The 21632-nt window shown below is 41.1% G+C and overlaps 1 protein-coding gene across 1 annotated transcript; it reads left to right on the top strand.

Annotated features, from left to right (window-relative positions):
• Nucleotides 1–3660: 3660 nt before the first annotated feature.
• LOC141793897 (interferon-induced very large GTPase 1-like) lies at nucleotides 3661–20201 on the top strand. Its single transcript, XM_074674768.1, is given in 6 exon segments — nucleotides 3661–4605; nucleotides 4755–5390; nucleotides 12466–12562; nucleotides 15531–16666; nucleotides 16669–19947; nucleotides 19950–20201. Coding segments are annotated over 6 exon segments (6345 nt in total).
• The last annotated feature ends 1431 nt before the right edge of the window (nucleotides 20202–21632 follow it).

Genomic DNA, 21632 nt, shown 5'->3' with positions numbered 1-21632 from the left:
ATGTATTGGTGATTGGGAGTTTTAGCCAATCCTCTTAACCCATCATTCATGTTACACATTGCTTAATTCTAAATCTACAGCATTTAGTGATGGGTCCAGCAACACAGATGCCTCGGCGCATGTGTCGAGTCTGTAGAGTGAAGCCCCGCGTCGGTGGGCGTACCACTTTGAGAAAGTCATGAGACCGATACATCTGCTGTTTCGTCTGTCACTGAGGCACCAAACTGTGTTTATAAGGAGAGCATCTATCAACGGGATGCGTCTCTGCCAGATGAATTACTGATACTTTGAAGCACAATTCTTTCCTCCAAGCCATTGTGATACAGAGCCCCAAAGAAAAAGTAAGGATTCTGCCATGTGGGACCATTTTGATCTTATATTGGCAAATATGGTGTTTGTTTATGTCCTTGTTTCATCCTGTTCCTCTTCCGCTTGATCTGAAGCTGAAGAAATTGCTCCAAAAAACGGAATCGCCTCGATGCTAGAACATTTGACTTTTTTTCTGTTTTTTTGAATAAAACTTTATTTAAAAGAAACCCTCCCTGCCTCAAGCGTATAAGCAACATCATCATTTACAACACTTTCACTCTAATTTTCCCATGTTAAAACGTGTGTTCATGTAATTTGTTGCCTCATACAGACCTGATCTAAATCATAAGACCAGTTGAAAAACTGTTAGAATTGACCTTTTGCACATTTGGATCTTAATGAGGTTTAAAGTAGAGCTACAATATGCAAAAGCAAGAAGGGGGAGTGTGACAAAAAGCACTTTGAAAAAGTAATTTATTGAAAACAACACGTAATCTGAAATAGGCTGTTTATCAGCTGATCAAAAGTTTAAGACCATTGCTCAAAATAATTACAAAAAAGCTCTCCAAACCAGAAGAAAAGTTTTTCCTAGTAGGACTCAGTAATGAGGAGCTCCACTGTTCTTGTTAATCATTTAAAAATTTGTTTGGACATGCTTGATGTGAGTGTTTCCAGGAAACTTTTGGTAACATTGCTCCAAGTGGTAAAGATGGCTTCATGAAGGGCATCAACGGTCTGGAACTGACGGCCATTTTTATGAACTTCCCTCTCCTAGAAGTTCATATTGCAGTGAAAATTGAGTCCACATCGAGTAAAAATGTGACAGAAGCAAGAACCATCCTAAAAATCAAATCAGCTTATCTTAGGTGCAGGACTGTGTAGATTTTGTAATGATAGAACCATAATTTTTTTTTTTTTTATGTGTTCCTTATGCCTCAGGGCACCTAAAAATGTGTTGTATATATTCCCACCTTATTTTTTAATGTTTTTTTAATGTCTTTTAATGTAATTTTAATGTCCTGGAATTCAAATTCTTTATTTTGGGACATTAAGCAGACATGAGATTAAAATGCGATTAATTAGATTAATTTATTATTTATAAATCCTGTAATTAATTAGATAAAAAAAATTTTAATCACCTGACAGCACTCATATATATATTAGGGCTGTCATTTTACCGCGTTAATTACATTAATTAATTACACCGCAAATTAACGCGTCATCGAAATTAACGCAGATTAATCTGGATCCCAAACCCGCGAGGCGTTCAAAGACGCACTTATTTTCAAATGTCTAGCATTTACAAACCGATTGTCCTACATGAAAAAAGTGGTGTTCTTGTCAGATTTTCGAATTTCCGACAGTCCCTGAATGTATCACATCTAGCATCATGCTTTGAACCGGGGGAAGAGAGAGCGCTGTTAAAGGATAAGTTCGGTTTATACAGCTTTTACATTGTTTATAGAATGAAATAGAACAAAATACTCGCCCAGAAAGTTTTCCTGATCCAAGCACTGTTTCGGGAGATATTTAGATCCAAAATCATGCAGCGGACGTCCGTATAATGGGATCCATCGGGGCATAGACAGCGCCGCTCCTAAAACGGCGCAGTACTCTCTGGAGCACTGACTCCTTTCTTTGAGGGGCAAACGTAAACAAAGTCTTCGTCAGTTCAGAGGTCAGTACAGCCGCACAGCGCTATCTGAAGTGACACAGACTGCAGCATAGGACTAACTTGGAGCGGACCATGATGGAATATTGGTGAAAAACACAAGTTTTTGGACGATTAATGCAGTTTTAAGTGGAAAGGACAACGACTAACGATATGAAGATGCTTAGGAAGTGCGGGTGCGGATGGGAAAAAGTAACAACATTCAGGGGGCTCCGTATTCACATGGGAAAGATGGGGTGTGGCGGTGGGAGCCAGATGCAACCTTGCGCTGCTCAGGCAGGTAAGACAAGTGGGATCCAAGGCCGGGTCAAAAACCACAGTGCTATCGGGCCCAATATTGCAGAGGCAGGAGAGAATGAGACAAGGGAAGAGGTGGATGTGGATGACCCCCAGGAGATGACCCAAGATGCACCCCAAGCAACCCAAGAACTGAGTCAAGCCAAAAGGCCCAAAGTCTGAACGAGCAGAGGCAGAGGAGGATTAAGTGGCCAAAGACCAACGAGGCAGCAGAGTGGAAGAGGCTGGATGAATCCCTCTGTGAACTGCTGCAGAAGACGCTACATGGCACAGTAGAGGCCAAGCTTAACCTGTTTGGAGAGATTCTCTACGAGGAGTGTAGCGGCAGATATGGGGAGGTAACGGGCAGGAAAACAGGTGAAAGAAGGAAGGGAAGACGGGAAAAGGAGATCGAAGACCTGGTAGCAGACAGAGGGCAGCTTCGTAGGCGGTGGAGGAAGGCGCAGGTGGCAGAAAGAGAGGGCCTGAAAGTCCTGTGGGATGACATCAGAAAAAGGCTTGCCAACTTGAGGAGGGCAGAGCGCATCAGGCGGCGAAGGAAGAGGAAGGAAAAGGAGCGGGCAAACTTCTTTAAGAACCCCTTCCAGTTTGCACGAGGGCTCCTTGAAGAGAAGACCAGCGGAGTGCTTGAGATCTCCAAAGAAGAACTGGAGGACCACATCCATGGTCAATATAGCGATCCTGCAAGGTCCGAGCCTCTGGGACTACCAGGCTATGTGCTGAAGCCAGAAGAACCATCAGTGCTCTTTGATGTGTCACCACCCAAGCTCTCAGAGATCAAGAGGGTAGTACAGCGGGCAAGATCAGCATCTGCTCCAGGGCCAAATGGAATTCCATATAAGTTGTATAAAAACTGCCCAAGAGTGTTGCAGCTGCTATGGACTCTGATGAGGACAGCTTGGACTAAACAGTCCATTCCCTCACAGTGGAGAAGAGGATTGGCAGTGTTCATCCCCAAGGAACAGAACTCCAGGACCATTGAGCAATTCAGGAGTAAAGCCCTGTTGAATGTGGAGGGGAAGATATTCTTCGCAGTAATGGCGAGAAGAGTGACTTCCTTTTTGATGGAGAATGGCTACATTGACACCAGTTGCCAGAAGGCCGGGATCCCAGGCTTCCCTGGGTGTGTGGAACATGCCACCATGATTTGGGAGCAAATTCAGTCTGCCAAGAGGGAAAAGAAAGACCTGCATGTGGTGTGGCTGGATTTGGCAAATGCCTATGGTTCAGTGCCACACAGCCTGATTGCATTTGCCCTCGACTTCTTTCACATCCCACAGAACATCAGGGCTATGGTGAAGAGCTACTACCAGGACCTGCACCTGTGCTTCATGTTGACAAATTCCACCACCGTCTGTTAGCAGCTGGAAGTTGGGATCGCAATGGGATGTTCAATTCCCCCCATCCTCTTCATTACAGCATTTGAAGTCATCTTAATCGGAGCAAGACAGGTGGTGGGAGGAGCCCGCCTTCCGACAGGACGAAAGCTCCCCCCACTCAGGAGTTACATGGATGACATCACATGCTTGCTCCAAACTGCCCCTTGCACATCTAGGCTCATGAAGAGACTAGATGAGCTGATCACCTGGGCCAGGATGAAGTTCAAGGCAAGGAAGTCGAGGAGCCTGTCCCTCCGGAAGGGGGTGCGGAACGACAGGGTCACATTCACCATTGGCGGAGAAGACATTCCAGTCATTGCAGATCAGCCCATCAGGAGTCTGGGGAGGCATTATACAGCCAGCCTCTCAGACAAGGAGATAGGGAAGACCACGCTGCAGCAACTCTCTGAAGGCCTGGCTAAAATCGATGCTAGCCAGTTGCCAGGGAAATTCAAGGTCTGGTGTTTTAACTTTACACTACACCCAAGGATAATGTGGCCACTGAAGCTGTGTGAGGTCACTTCGTCGGCTGTAAGCAAGATGGACGCAAAAGCCAGCTCGTTCATCCGCAAGTGGCTAGGGCTCCCAAGGTGCCACTCGTCAGCCAGCCTGTATGGAAAGAACATACTCCAGCTCCCCCTGAAATCGATCACCGTAGGGTACAGGCAGGAGAAGGCTAGGCTGGTGATGGAGCTGAGGGACTCCTCAGATGAGACGGTGAGGGACATGAAAGCCCGGGTGGTCACTGGGAGGAAATGGAAGGCCCAAGAGGAGGTGCAGAAAGCAGTGGGCAGGCTGCAGCATCAAGAGGTGGTTGGCAAAGTCCAGACAGGGCGCGCTGGCCTTGGATGGGGAGACCTGCCTAAGATGTGGTCTAGGGCAAACAGAAGAGAGAGGAAGGACCTTGTGATCACTGAGGTGACGAAGATGGCGGAGGAAGAGTACAGGGTTAGGTCAGTGGCACAAGGGCAGCAGGGGAGGGGGCTGTGGGTCGGGTGATGAGCTGGGCAGACATTTGGAAACTGCCACAGGCACGACTCAGCTTCCTCCTCAGGGCAACTTATGACACCTTGCCCTCCCCCCAAAACCTCCAACAGTGGCTGGGCGTAGAGCAGGCCTGCGACCTCTGCGGGACCATCAGTGCTTCCCTTCAACACACCCTGTCAGGATGCAGGACCGCGCTATCTCAAGGCAGGTACCGATGGCGGCACGATCAGGTGCTGAGAAAGCTGGCAGAGGTGGTGGAGAAGAGAAGGCAGGAGGCGAGGAATGGGAGCCATCTGGGAACACAACTGTGGACGCAATTCCTGAGGGAGGGGGAAGCCAGGGAGTCTGTCTCAAGAAGACCAGCACCCTCTCTTCTGTCGTTAGGAGTGGAGTGGAGAATGGAGGTGGACTTGGGCAGGCAGCTCCATTTCCCAGGAGAGATCTGTGACACCACACTTCGGCCAGACATGGTGCTGTGGACAAAGGAAGAGAAGGCTGTGCTCCTGGTGGAGCTGACAGTGCCATGGGAGGAGGGTATGGAGGGCGCCTATGAGAGGAAAAGGGCAAAGTACACTGACCTAGCGGCTGAATGCAGGGAGAATGGCTGGAGAACAAGACTCTTTCCAGTGGAGGTGGGCACCAGGGGCTTTGTGGGTGTTTCAACAACTCGGCTGTTGAAAGAGCTTGGGCTGAGGGGCAAAGAGCTACACAAAGCCACCAAGGAGCTGGCTGAAGAGGCAGAGAAGGCAAGTTTCTGGCTTTGGCTGAGGAGGCGGGACAAGGCATGGGGAGCGAGCAACTACTAAGAAAGGCTAGCTGCGGGGGGTGACAGGGAGACGTCCCTGATCACTGCCCCGCCACCAGGAGATGTTCTGGGCTAAGGGGCGAAACATTGGTGAATGGTGGTCCTCAGCTGAAGACCCCGCAGCTAGCATAACGGGCACCGGTGGAGGTGCGGCAGGCCTAGAGCCCAGCAGGAGGAGACACCTACCTGTGCAAACAAATATATATATATATATATATATATATATATATATATATATATATATATATATATATATATATATATATATATATATATATATATATATATATATATATATATATATATAAATAAATAAATACCTAAATAAAAAAGAAGAAATAAATACAGCATTGCTCCTCCTGTTTTACCTTCATGTTAACCCCTGAATTAATGCATTATAATCTTCATAATTGGATTAAACACCCGTCACTCAAAACCCAACAACCAATAGTGTACAGGCTTTCCTGCATGTGCCCCGCCCTTTTGATGTTAACACACCTGCTCTGTGATAAGCTGCTGCTGGCCAAGACTGGGTAGCTGAAAGAAAATCACTGCCAGCACCTACTGGGTGATCCTGAGAGCTGCACTACACTGTGGATGTACACCCTGCATGTCAGCAGCAGATTGACATTTAAAGAAACTGAATGTAGTTCAGGCTCAGACCCCTCCTAACTGCTGTGCAGCTTTTCAAACCAATGTCTCTGTTTGACAGGTTGAAACTGGAAATCACACCCTACCAAGACAATGAAACAGGAATGCTGGGGAACCAGCTTTACCAGTTTGGGATGGGCAGGTCACGCCAGGGTGGCACAAAAATGAAAAACAATTATGTATCAGTGTATCTACTTTAAACCCAATGCTTCAAGTGACTTTATACTCTCAACATTTCCAATACAGCAGCTCTACTTTCAGTTCTGTGCACTGAAAAAAGAAAACAGTTGGATTAACTTAAATTATTGCTTCAATTGGTCACACCTAAATAAATCAAGTTATAAGTTAATAAGTTCAATCAATACAATTGATTAAGTTAAATGAAGTTAATAATTTGATTGTTCTCAAATCAACATTTGGCATCAGTCCAACTTTAAGTTTTCAGTTGTTTCAACTTAATAATTTGCAAAACCTTGAAGTAAAGTCTTACTTTTAAGTAAGCTCAACTTGTCACATTATAGAAAAACTATTGCACCAAAAAGGTTAGTAAATATGACTAAAAGTCTTAAGTTGAGTTTACTTTATGTCTCCTTGTAAAGTTTACTTTACGGCCTATTGAACTGACTCATTTCAAACCCTGAGTGAGGAGGAAATGCAGTGGATATTAGACCCCACTGTACTTTAGGATGCTAACCTGCCAAGCGCACAGGCTTTCTGTGCTCCACATGGCATAAACCTGCTGTCTGTGCACTGTGGCATGGACCGTGTACCTTTGAGCATGTTTAATGTTTTATATGTTAATAAATGAAACTTAATGATGGGCTAAATTTATGATCTGAAATGACAAAGTGGGTTTGTCTTCAGTTATATTCAAATTACCATTACTGAGAGTATTTTAATTGGAGCCCTCCCTGCCATGGAGCACAGGCAGCCAGGACAAGCAGCCTATACCCTGGAGCACAGCCAGGCAGCCAAACAGCCTGTGCTCTGGAGCACGCACAGACAGCCAGCCAGGCAGCCAGTGTAGTGGACCACAGACAGCCAGCTGGTCCATGCCATGGAGCACAGACACACTGGCCCCTCATGGTAATCCAAATGTGCTTCAGGCTCTCATATCCACAGTGTTCCCTCCTCATCCATGATTTTTCCTTTTAGGTTTTGCAGATTATTGAGTTAAAACAACTTAAAACTATATGTTGGATTGATGCAAAATGTTGATTTGAGAAGAATTAAAAAAATTAGTTTATTTGGCCTTTTAAGTTGTTTTAAATGAACTTGTTAATTTCCAATTCAAAGAATTTAATTTATTTAGGTGTGACCAATTGAAGCAATCCATTTAAGTTAGTCCAACTACTTCTTTTTAATAGATGAAGCAACGCAGAGTTTTACGTTTATATGAATAACAAAAATACATTGGAAACCTTAACATAAAAATATTGGGTTGGATTGATTAAAAAAAATTCATCACTTCAACCAATTGACAATTCTCTTGCTGTGCAAGAGGAAGGACCCGAGTGTGAGCGCAGGAAATCTGCGCGAGCAGCTTTATAACCGGGCATAAGGACACAGTTTGAGCACACGCAGTTCAGACCCCTCCTAACTGCTGTGCAGCTTTTCAAACCAATGTCTCTGTTTGACAGGTTGAAACTGGAAATCACACCCTACCAAGACAATGAAACAGGAATGCTGGGGAACCAGCTTTACCAGTTTGGGATGGGCAGGTCACGCCAGGGTGGCACAAAAATGAAAACATTTATGTATCAGTGTATCTATTTTAAATCCAATGGTTCAAGTGACTTTATACTCTCAACATTTCCAATACAGCAGCTCTACTTTCAGTTCTGTGTTTATTCATTGTTTTAACCAGGCTCCAGAGCTGAAAGCTAAAGTCCACATAACCAGTTAATATCATTATATTACTGTACTCAGTATTATCTCAGAAGTGTTTCACTGTATTCCACACTGAAAAAAAACACTTGACCTTCAACACTTAACACTCAATGGTGTTAAAAAAGTTTTACTTGATATTACAGCAGTAACATTTTCTCAATAATTCTGAGTGTAAAATTGTTATGAGGATTTTATTTTTAAGTAAATATTAAAAGTTGTTTTTTTTTTTCTGTGTGGAGCACAGTGGCTAGTATTGATCAATCTGATTATCCCTATTTGTTTATGGGTGTGTTCGCTGTTGTTCACAGAGCATCACATATGGGCAGGCCCTTTGATTTCAGTCTTATTTGAGCAAATATGAGCACAAGAGCAGAGTTTTGAGAGACAATATCACAAAATCTGAGCACGAAATTTATTAAATTCTGCTCTCAAATCAGTTTAAAATGCTCTTGATTTAAGATAGGAAATTCATTCCATAAAAACAAGCTAAGCTAAATTCTCAGAATTTTCAATTGAATATTCTCTGTTTCCAAACCTCAAAAAAGTGCTCCTTTACATTTCAAGACAATGGCTTTGGCAAAGTCAATTTTGCTGTTTTGTAAAGTGAGTAAGGAGGGAACACAGTGGATATGAGACCCTGCTGAAAATAGGGCATAGACTGTACTCAAAAACTAAACCATATGTAGAACATTTGATTGCAAAAAATGGGTTGATATTGCAGATAAACACATAATTATTGTAACCATGAGTGAGGACTGTTTAAAGCAGGCATAACCAAATGGTAGACCTTGGTCCAGATCCAGACAGGACTCATAGTCCTGTCTGGATCTGTGACCTGTGATCTGTGACCAGGCCCAGGAGAGTTGATCACTTTCATATAGCATTTTTTTCAGATGTTCTTGGCTAGACACTGGGTGGGTGCTGCTACTCCAGTTAATACAACAATAGCTTCTTTCAGTCCAGACAATCATATCGTTTGTTTACTCCACGCGGCCAGCTCACCGGAGCACAGAGGAAGACCAAGGGGCAACATCCGGTTAGTAAAAATGAAGCCTATGCAGAAGTGCTAAAAGTTGCTTTTCATTGAGAATCCTCTTGAGTCTGGCTGCAGAAAGACTGAAAGTCACGTCCACACCCAGCCATAAAAACAGACTTTTACAGCATTTAAAACACATTTACAGCCTAGTTCAAAAAACAGCTTGGGTCTAAAACGCTGATTTCATGATCTGCACATACTGTACAGTGTGTCAATTTTTTTCTATCTCAGCGGCTTACAAGCAGTGTTGGTTATAACGGCGTTAGAGTATAACGGCATTAGTAACGGCGTTATTTCTTTTTCAGTAACGAATAATCAAATAAATTCCTTTTCCCATTGTTCCAACGCCGTTATCGTTACTGAGAATATGAAGTGGCGAGTTACTTTAATTAGGTTGAATGAAGGGCAAGTGTCAGCTTTTGACCACACACACATCAGCTTCCTGGTGAGAACAAGAAGGAGGAGGGAGAGAGAGGGGAGGGGGTTGATCAGGGGCGGGCTGCCATCGGGAGGTTCGGGAAGATTCCCGAACGGCCGGTCTATTCTGCTCCGAATGAGCCTGTAGTCTGAGCAGGGTTTTTCTTCGTTTTTTTGTTTGTATGTTTTTGTAAAATAAAACGGAGCTGCTGTTTCTGTTTCTGTGTTCAGAGCTCAGAACAATAAGGCAGTGGTGTAGTCTATGTCATACTCTGGTATAACCACTACAAAGAGCGCAGAGATACTTATAACATGGTTGTGTGACTTAAGTTTCACTTTCCCGTTCATCAGTTTACCTTCTCTGTTTTGATTTGAATTCCCCTGCGTCTTTGTGTGTGCGCTCCTCTCCGTCACTTTGTCTGATTTTATTATTAAAAAGCTGTCTTGATAGTTAATATGAACTTTTCAGAAAAAATGACATAAGAAATGACGAGTCAGCCATTTGATTCATCAAAACTCAACATTCTTCATCAGCCCAGCTCTGAGCTGTTAAATGATCTATTAGTCCTGGAGTCACCTGCATCACTTATTCCCCATACTGTAAAAACAATCTTCAAAGGATCAAGCTTCAAATTGAATCTACTTAGTAATAATAATAATAATAATAATAATAATAATAATAAACTGTATTCATAAAGCACATTTAATGCATGAGATGTATCACAAAGTGATGTACATTACAATAAACAAGCAGATCAGGGAGATACAGATGAAATAGAGGATCCCACCTACCCTCCACCCCATATTTAACACAGACAACCACTCACACGCAAAATTATGTGCAAAATGATGTGCCCCCCCCCCACACATTCACACACACACACACACACACATTCACACACACACACACACACACACACACACAAACACACACACACACACACACACACACACACACACACACACACACACACACACACACACACACACACACACACACACACACACGTGCAAACACGCAAGCACACACACAGACAAGGACTGTAAGCCAGGACTCTTAGAAATCCACCGAGGACTGAGGAAACTTGTGCAGTCTTGTACTTGTGCAGTGGTTCTCAACCTGTGGGTGGAGGCCCATGAATGGGACTCAGAGGTGTTTTCAGTGGACGGTGTATATCCATTTGAGAACTTCATCAGAGTATACACACTAGAATAAACCAGACTACACTCCTGCATTAAGTGTACCCACCATCGATGTTTTACCATACACACATAAATCATTAATCTGTTCTATCAATTAAAAATAAAATCCAAAAAAAAAATAAAAATAAAAAAATAAAATCCATACTGGCTGAACAGAAAAATGCAAAAACTTATTTATTGCAACAAATATACTGAATCATTCACAAATAAACATAATTCAGAGAGAGTCTGTTCAAAGTTAAAAAGATAATATTTGAATATCAGCTGTACGTCCTGTTTTCTTGTTGTGTTTCGACTTTAATATAAAGCCATATAACCAGCTCAAGAGAAGTATATTTAAGTCAGTAACTAATTAGCTTTGTTTTGTTTTCGATAAAAGTGTTTTTATACTTCTGCTCCTGCTGCTAACCCAACCCCGAGCCCAAATGCAGCCAGCGAGGGAGACAAAGCCACTCTGTTAAACATGAAAAATAACGTCACAGTTACTTTGCTGAGTAACTAATTACTCTTACAGTGAGGTAAATGAGTTACTAATCTAATTCCTTTTTGGAGAAGAAATTTGTAACTGTAACTAATTACTTTTTTAAAGTAAAATGACCAACACTGCTTAGAAGTCATTAGGATTGTTTGATTTTCCAATCAGAGGCACAGCTCAGGTCACGTGATGGCCGGGTGCCATGTAGCTGCTTGAAGAAAAACTCACAGCCCGCGTTATAGCCAAGGTGGCTGCGTCCGCAGATTGGCTTCATTTCATGGTTTCAGGAACAGGCAGGTGACGTTGCAGATGCTTGGTCCATGTTTTATACAGTCTATGAGGAAGACACACGAATGACATGATTAATTTTTTAAAGGTTTTATTCAATTTTATAAGACAGCTGCTGAGCCCGGAAGCTGTTAAATAAACACATACCTAAAGGCTTTTAAACAAAATTAAGTGTTAGAATTCGTATTATTCCAAATTTTGACGGCAATATTTTCACTGTTACTGCTCACCGTTGTGCCATCTTGCAGCCCATGTAAGCAGCTTACACTGGAAAATATTTGTCTTCCTTTTGCACACAGGATGAGAGAAAAACAACTTTGTTAGAAATTGCTTTTAAACATTTTAATCAAAGATGAGTTTTATTGAAATTCCATCAAACCATTTTAGGGAAACTGCCTTTTCCCAGAAACCACCTGATCAGTAAGGAGGAGACTTTTAAATCAAAAGTGAAAGTGTCACTGGAGCAGTACAAAAGAAAGAGAAGGGAGTGTGAGCTCAGACTGAGCCTCTGACAGCTGTGTACTGCATATTGTGAATGTACACTGATCCTAAAGGAAAACTTCTTCAGAAAAAGCTGCAAGTTTGAAATGAGAACATCTATTCCACAAAGGTGAGTTTTCTAGATCCCTCATTGTTTGATAGTTTTGTCTTGGTGAGGGCATTTTGTTAAAACATTTTGATTGGAGATAAATTGTTGTGATCTTGTCTTGATTTAAAAAAAAAAAATGTTTTGAACATTTTTGTTAAACAAAACACAGTGGCTGGAGTTAAAGTCTTTTTTTTATGTGGTGAGTGGATTTGTCTCAGTTTCTTGTTCTTGTTTGAAAGATTTTTTTTTTCTCATTATTCTCAGTGAGATGCTGGTCTAGTAATCCTGCAGAAATGTGGGGAGACTGAGAGCACACACAAAATGGAGGTAAATGCATTTATAATGAAATGATTTTATGTATGATAAAATAAAAGAAATTGGTATCAAAAAACCTGCCCTGAAATTATGTCCATGAGGTAATAAATCCTCAAATGTTTTAGTTTATTTTTCTGTCTTCTTTCTTTAAGGAAACCAATGACGAAGATTTATTTGATGATCTTTACTGTGGGGCTGAAGAGGAAACTCCAAGCATGTCAAAGACTGACAGAGCAGGCAAAACGAAAGGTGAGGTTGTAACAAAGAGCTTGTTAAGAGATAACTTGATGTTGACTCAGAAGTCCTTAACTTTTTTTCAATAAATTCTGGTTAGGCATTTTTAAATAAGCCATACTGAAAAGCCTTGAACTTTTTAGAACTGAGCATGAAACAGTCATGAAAAATATGTTCAATTGCATTAATTAAGACTCATTATTCACTCAAAATCCCAAAACTCTGTACAAAGCCACTGAGATTAAAAATAAGTCTCCTTTTAAATACTCAGAAGTCCTCCTTGAGAATTTACTCACTAGAAACTCAACAGAAATGTCTCAAATGAGTAAATGTATTCTTACCAGAGGAAACATGAACACTACGTAAGAGGTGCCCTGCCTTGTCATGGAGATACAGTCTAGTGTATCAGCAGAAAGCATGTAAAATGTGAACGTAGCCAAAAACAGGACATCACCTTTACTGTTTAGTGGCCTGGCAGTGAATTCTCTCTCTGCACTGTGCAGTTTAGACAGAGCTAAAGTCCAGGGTGAAATGTCAAAAAACTATGAGGCTGAGTCCACCATTTGATTTTGCTCTAAGCTGTGACCTACAGCTGTGAGAAATATAGCTGATGTGTTAGTTCAGTCTTACCCAATCCTGGTCCTGGGCCCCCCTGCCCTGCATGTTTTTGATGTTACCCCACTCCAGCACACCTGATTCAAATGAATGGCTCATTATCAGGCTCAAGCAGAGCTTGATGACGAGCTGATCATTTGAATCAGGTGTGTTCAGTCGGGAACATAAAAAAACATGCAGGGCAAAACTTTAAGCACTGTGATCTTTGGCACCACCTCGTGGTATAAACTGTATATTACAGTCAGAGGAGGATAGAATAGCTACTTAAATCATACCCCCTATCTGCATTTTACTTTCTGACTAGTCACTTATGTGAGCTTTTTTGTAGTACCACTGTACACTACACTGTAGAAAAAATAATACTTAAAGAAAATTGTCTGTAATTTTAAAAGAAATACATTATTTTCCCGTTCTTAACCCTTAATTTTCTTAAACATTTTTTTCTCATTTTTAAAAAGAAATAAAACTTTAAAATTGCAGAAATTATTTGTAAAATAACATCCTGGATGGTTATGTTTGGGGTATTACGCCACAAATAGCGTATAGATGGACCCTGTACCCTCTTCACTTATGGTAGCAATACACTGAAAAAAAATAAATTAATAAATAAAAAAGTTTTTTAAAAAATGGCAAAAGCACTGGCAGCAAAGTTTCCAGACGGATACCATAAAATTACAGTAAAACATTGTTAAAACAAAAAACTGCGTGAAATAACTGTAATAATACTGGACCTGACTGTAAAAAAAGATTTCAAAAAATGTAAAAAAGAAAAAAAGAGCCTTATTTAGCGGTGTTTTTGTGTGAAACTAACGCGCTGAAAATTCTCTAAAGCGTGAATGCAGACCAATATCAGATTCTTTCAGTAGGAGTTTGTTTATTTGTGTTTTTGGTCAAGTAAAATATAGCCCCGTCTGAGTGCAGAGGAAACCGGCACAGGTGCAGGGAGGGGGTGTTTGGTGCGTGCGCTCTGGGCTTCTGCTGCACAAAAACACTGCTGTAGGGGTAATTTCTGCCCTAAACCTTGTGATAGGACCCAACTTGAATCTGATTTGAATGTGTTTTGACTGAATTTATGCTATTTTACAGTATAATGGACATTTATAAATGATGTAACACTGTGTTTTAATTATTTGTTACTGTAAAATCTAGAGCTGTATTTTACGATTAATTCACATAGTTCTATGTTAGAATGTTTGATTGTAATTTTACAGTATGCGCCTGGAAACTTTGCTGTCAGTACTTTTACTTTTTTTTTTTTACAGTTGTAATTTTTGTTTGTTGTTTTTGTTTTGTTTTGTTTTGATTTTTGCAGCGTACAGTATAATTATCTGCTATGGTCTAGATTATTTTTCAGCACTTAGTTTTAAACAGGATGTAACAACTTGGGCTGGGTACTATTACTAGATCATTTAGTTTAATATGGGTTAATAAACATTGGCTCATATATATAGACATAGACATAAACAGAAAATAAAAATGGACATTCCCACAGAGACACTTCTGGTGATGAACCTCCTAAGTGTAATTTAGACCTTCCATGGTATTTTCTAAAGAAACTGATGATGGTTAATGTGACAACAAGGAATGTTCAGTTAACATCTGAGTGTGAATCAGTCAGTGATGCAGAATGGTTTAACACCAGCACAGAGTTAAATACCTCAAAACAACACCAAGAATTTAACATTTACTCTGAACTGGCCTAACACTGGAGGTTTAACACCAGGGAATCTCCTGCGTGCAGTCATTGTTTTTTCAGCTTGAATCAGCCCTGTTTGGGGATTTTTGTCACTCAGTTTGACCTAATAGTCATGTCAATAGTTGAATGTGTGCAGGAAAGAGGTTATTGCCAGTCAGTGTAATTTGTGCATCAGCTCACTAATTCCAAAATTTAATCCTCACCGAGTACTGTCATCCAATCTGGGCTCAACTTGTCTTAAGTTCAACTTTTTAACTTATTCATATATAAACTTAGCTTTTAAAATTTAATTAAATAAGATCAAATCTTAAATGATTAAATGATTCATACATGCTGTAACAACGCCCATGCTGACTGGAGTCAAGCGCTTCATGCTTTGAGCACCACTGTCTTCTATAAAACACTGCCTGGTTAAGTTAAATCTAGGCCAATTATTGGCCATTCGTATCACTGTAAAACCAACCAAACAATGTGAGATACACGAAAACAACAGGAGATCTGGCATAAACACTGGCAATGGTTGATAAGCAATACTTAACCTGTTCTTTGCACAATTTATCTTTACATGTGAATGACAATTGTTTTAGGTCAGTGACCTGGGTTGCATATGGGTTAATAAACATGGACTAACATATATACACATACATATAACATAATGATACATTCCCACAGAGACACATCTGGAGCGTCTCCTGAAGGACCTGGGACTGGAGCACCTTTACCAAGAGAAGCTGACCCTGAGCAAAATTCTTCAGATTGATGAGAAGACCATCAGTGATGAACCTCCTCAGTGTAACTCAGACCTTCCATGGTATTTCCTAAAGAAACTGATGATGGTTAATGTGACAGCAAGGAATGTTCAGTTAACATCTGCATGTGAATCAGTCAGTGATCCTGAATCATATGAAGCACAGTTTGATTTAGATAAACTTCTTGGCAGTCTGCCGTCAGATAATAAGCTGAACCCCCTCGATGTTATCACTGCTCTGTTTCTGTGCTCTGATGGTTTTGTACAACAAGAACTGGCACTCAAAATGTCCATGTGTCAGTTTGCTGTGCCTCTGCTGCTTCCAAACTGTGACACAAATCAGTGCACACTGATGCTTTGGGCCATGAGAGACATTGTTAAAGAATACAGACCTTCATCACTGTCAGAATCTAAGGGCTTCATTGAAGACAGACTGGTTGTCTCTGATCTCCTAATGGTTTCTTTTGTCAGACTGGGTGAGTGCTCCTGGTCCAAGACAGAGATCCTCAACAAGCTTCTGAGTAACTCTCAGCAGTACCACGATACCTTTGTTCACCGTAACATGGAGGGTGGTGACTGTCCAAGACAAATATCCAATGGACTGACTGAAATTTCATGGTACCTACCTTGTGGAAACAAAAACATGGATGTTTTCAGCGAGCCAGTAGCTGTAGCCAACCTTCGTGGGGACATCACTTGTTTTGAAACACAGTTTTCTTTTTTGTGTCAAACATCTGCAGCAGTTTTTGTGTTCTTTGACGATTTAGACTCTGAGTGCAAGCTGCTCACAAACCAAAACCACAAGGCCCAGATCTTCTTTGTTGGTAACCAAAAAAGCGGGCGACTCCGTGTGGATGCTCTAAAGGAGGTGGCCAAAAAGATGAACCTGAGTAACAGCCAAATCCTTCTGAGAACAAAGCAAATGAATGATGCGGACTTCACAAAAATTCTGCATAAAGCAGTTAACAATGTGGTTGAAAACTCAAAGATGAAGATGAAAATTGAACAGATGGTAGACATTGCCCATGAACTGGGAATCTGGGTTGATGAAGACTGTGAAAAGAGCCAGACTGCAAAGAAAATGCAGACGCCATCACTGCAGAGATTACAGACATCCCCAAATACAAAGAGACCAAGCTGCCTCTGCAAGGGGAAACATGGAAGGAACTGACTCGCTTGGAGAAAGAAGAGTTTCAACTTCGAAAAGTTGGGTCACAAAACATAGAAATGTACAAAAGTGATCTTCAGAAAAAGAAGGCGAAACTCAGGAACGAACAGAATTCCTATGATGTGTCCAATCCAATGACACGTTTCATCAGTGCAATATCAACACCAAGTACTGAGAGGTGTTATTTCCTGAAATGGATGAGACTGAACCTCGATAATCTGTCGCGACAGAAACTATCTGACCTCAGAGAGGCTTACAAAAACCAAAAGAAAAGTCCTGAAAACAAAGAGGAAATCAAAAAAATTGACCAGCAACTTTCCAACAGCTCACTTGGGATTGAACACTTCTTCCGTGAAATGGGTCAGATCTATGAAGCCTCAGTCTCCCTTCCAGAAACAGATCCATCACGTCAACAATTCAAGCATCTTCCCAAACTATGTGCAGAGCTGTTGTTGGATGGATTACCTGTTGAGCTTGTTGATGGTGATGCGTCTAACATCCCTCTCAGATGGGTGACTGATGTTCTGTCTGAGCTCAATAAGCTGGTGTCCCCTCGGAACAAGATTCTGGTTGTCACAGTTCTTGGAGTCCAAAGTACAGGGAAGTCCACTCTCCTCAACACCATGTTTGGAGTCCAGTTTGCAGTCAGCAGTGGTCGATGCACTCGAGGGGCTTTTATGTTGCTCATCAAAGTAAATGAAGACATGAAAAAAGAACTCGGCTGTGACTTCTTGATGATCATCGACACTGAGGGCTTAAAGTCACCAGGGCTTTCAAAACTGGACAACAGCTACGAACATGACAACGAGCTGGCAACACTTGTTGTGGGGTTGAGTGATATCACTATCATCAATATTGCAATGGAGAACTCCACAGAAATGAAGGATATCCTACAGATAGTGGTTCATGCATTCCTCAGGATGAAAGCGGTGGGCAAAAAACCCAAATGTCAGTTTGTTCATCAGAATGTGGCAGGTGTGTCGGCCCCTGAGAAGAATCTACGAGAACGAGAGCTGCTCCTGGAGCAGCTAAATGAGATGACACAGGCAGCAGCCAGAATGGAAAAGAAGGAGGAGTACAAGAACTTCACTGATGTGATGGAGTACAACCCAGACACTGGGAACATGTACATCCCTGGACTCTGGAACGGGAGTCCACCAATGGCCCCAGTCAATGCAGGGTACAGTGAGGCTGTTTATGAGCTCAAGAAGAACATCCTTCAAGTTCTGGGAAATCATGAGGCTTCTGCTAATAACATCCCAAAGTTCACAGAGTGGATAACAAGCCTGTGGAGAGCTGTCAAACATGAAAACTTCATCTTCAGCTTCAGAAACAGCCTGGTGGCTGACGCATACATGAAGCTCTGCACAGAATACAACAAATGGGAATGGGAATTCAAAAAAGAAATGTACTTCTGGACAAACACGGCAGAAACAAAAATCTCCAACTTTGGTAGAGTGAGATCTGAGGTGTCTGACATTGGTCAACTTCTCAAGAAATTAAAAACTGAAGCCAGCTCAGAGCTGTTTAAATGGGAGACAAAGCTCCTTAAAAACCTGGAAGAGTACTTAAAGAAAACAGAGGGTCATGTCTATCTGGTTGAACCATACAGGGAAGACTTTGCCAACAGTGCAAAGAGTCTCCGTCGAGACATGGAAAGCTCTGTGTTTAACCAACTCACAGCTGCAACAGATGTCAGAAGAGGAATGAAAGAAGTTGAAAAAATCAAGATGAACCACACCAAAGAACTAGGAGGCAGAGTACATGCATTGATTGAAGAGTGTCGCAAGAAAAAAGTCGACATGACGGACAAAAAGTTGGATGAAGAGTTTGACACAATGTGGGATAAAATGGTGAATGAACAAACATTTCCGAAACAAGAGACAATTGATGTCATGGGAAGTGTCCTTCACCACCTGATGGAGAATCTTAGACAAAAAGGGAGTCATGCTATGGAATTGTTAAACCAGAAGAGACTGCAGGATTGTGGAAAGATTACTTTCAAGTATTCAGCCAAAGGCTTTTTAAATCAGACCAAGCCCAGAGTCTTAAATGTCCTCAGCTTCGAAGATCAGGTAAAGGCCCTGCAGAAACTAGCTGACTGTATCATAACGGACTGTTCACAATTTGTGAAAGAGAAGGTGGAGAGAAAAAACAACTACCATGACACCTTCATTCAGGAAATTCTACACATGATGGATGAGAAGCTGGAAAAGAGCCAGGATCTGGAGATACCATCAGACTTTGAGGTTTCTCTGAAACAGCACATCTGTGCAAATGCAGCCAGAGAATTTCAGAGACTGCATAAAGATTTCATTCAGAAGAATGATCCCTACAGGTGTCTCTGCCAAAACAAAGAGAAGTTCAGAGCTAACTTCAAGGACGAGTTTCATGAGCGAGATCAGTGCCAGAAGAAGGCAAAAGAGTTCACAGACGACTGCTTGAAACCTGCTGTGGTCAAATTTGTCAGCAAGTCTCTGGGTCCTGACATTATTGATGACATGACAAGGAGGATCAAGTTCAGCACACGAGTATTCTTCGAGTACTCTGTGCTACTAGATCTGATCAGAAAGGATAACTTTGAAGACTATCTGAGCTATGTCAGCCCATATGAGCAATATGTGAAGAAATGGATCTTTGATGAAATGCTGGAACTCTTGACCAACGAGTCTGTCTCTAAGTTTGAGGACAAACATCTCAGGTCGAGTATCCAGAGCATAAATGATGCAGTAAACAAAGCTCAAGCTAAAGAAGGAGGCAACCTGCAGAAACTGATTCAAGATATCCGTCAGGAACTTGTTGAAAGTCTGGTGATTTCTGAGGACTCTCTGGGTCCTTTCATGATCCTGAATAATGTCGACCCCAAACAGTTTGCTCAGTGGCTCACAGAGTGTGTGAAGGACATGGCAGAAGATCTGAGAAAGGAATTCAAAAATACAAACATCAGAACAAAACTGACCAGTGTTGATGTAAAGCCTCAGATTGAGTTGTACAAGAAACTTGTTGGATGTGGTAAACAGTGTCCATTCTGCAAAGCACCCTGTGAGGCAGGAGCAGCAGAGCACAAGGAGCACTTCACTACCTTTCATCGACCAAAGGGTCTGGGCAGATACATATGTGTTACAAATAAAAAACTTACCACTGACATTTGCACTTCCTCTGTGATCAGTGCAAAACATTTTGCTGTGTTGCCACAAACGATAAATGGCACCCTTACAAGGAGTACAAAGAAATCTTCCCTGACTGGCTAATAGCTCCAGACACAAGCCTCAAGGCCTCAGATTACTGGAAATATGTTCTGACCAAGTTCAACAACGAGTTTGCTGAAAAGTACAAAGCAGAGCCTGCTGAAATTCCTGACACTTGGAAAAAAATCACCAAACAGCAGGCAAAGGAGAGTCTCGAGAAGTTGTTTGATGTGAAATAAAAAAAAGTAACCATATCACAGCTGACAGTAAAGTGGTGCAGATCTTTTCTGTGATGGATGTTTTTAGTTTAGCTTGATGAACATGAAAGAAGAGAAGAGACATTTCAAAAGCAAGGCTAAAAGTGACATTCAAAACAGGAAAATGGTAATTCAGAGAAAGAATCAAACAGGGTTTTTATTAGTCACCTGTTCATGTGTTAATTCTTTGCTTTTGTTTATCTGGAGTGTTTTTTGGAGTCATGCTCCCTTAAGGACACATAATGATCATAATCAGTGTTTTAATGTGATTTCATGAAGTTTTGAAACGTTGACATTGTGTACCTGGTAATAACTACACTTTTGTATATGGGAAGGAATCACTTGTTCACTCAGTACATTACAATACACAACACCTGGCTCATGATAGCTGTCAAATCACGATGCAGGGATACTGGGATAATCCATTTATTGTAAAATATTCATCAAATTATTCATCACTATATCTGATAAACAGACAAAAAATAAATTTCTTTTTGTGGCACGTGATAAACAAATGGACCAGAAAAAGTTTTATGCTTTTATCAGTTTTATCAAAATAAGTTTTCTACATTTACTCGCTTTATGAAGTTTCTATTAACAGAGCTCTTCAAATTAAAGATGTATCTTTTGTGCGTGTGTGTGTGTGTGTGTGTGTGTGTGTGTGTGTGTGTGTGTGTGTGTGTGTGTGTGTGTGTGTATGTGTGTGTGTGTGTGTGATCATTTTGTCACTGAAGAACATTGAAGAGACTATAAATCAGATTTGATGTTTGCTGTGTTTTTAAAATCATTACTGAGTTTGTTTATGGGTCTGTCTGTGAACGATCAGAGAACATTAAAGAAAATGTATTTGATCTATTTTGTGATTATTAACCTGGAGGTTTGAACACAGTTTGTAATGATCATGTGAGATAACTGATGTATTTACTCTTATATCTTCATTAATGTTTATGCAGCCTAAATATCTTAATATTGCAGAAGTTGTTTTCATTTTTTCTTGATGACTAATCATTTAGAGTTGGTGTTGACAGTGTGGAAAGATACGATTTAATGAACATTTGTTTTAGTTAAACTCAATCCAGTGCAGCAGCTCACTGCCTCCATGTTTCCACTGCTTTACTTTGATTCTTCTTCTTCTCAGAATTTAAACTTTAGTTTTGTTTCTTGTTTCTGTTAAATTCATGTTATCTCACATTAACATTTGTAATGAATCAAAAGATGTTTCATGCTGTGTACATTCAACATGTCTCATAACTTCTTTCTGTTAAACTCAGTGAATAAATAAACTCATCAACACTTTGACTGTAGATGTCTTTATCCAGGGTATATGCTGGAACCATGGACTGCAAAAAAAAGAAAAAAGATGGACGTCATCCTGCTCAGCTCAAATTGAGGTCTCCACAAAAACGGCTCCCC

Source organism: Halichoeres trimaculatus, unplaced genomic scaffold (genome assembly GCF_033239565.1).
Source record: "Halichoeres trimaculatus isolate MK-OKI-2021-1 unplaced genomic scaffold, fHalTri1.1 fHalTri1_scaffold_7, whole genome shotgun sequence".
Classification (NCBI taxonomy): domain Eukaryota; kingdom Metazoa; phylum Chordata; class Actinopteri; order Labriformes; family Labridae; genus Halichoeres; species Halichoeres trimaculatus.
The sequence above is the reverse complement of the archived record's forward strand: the minus strand, read 5'-3'. Positions and strand labels throughout refer to the sequence as shown.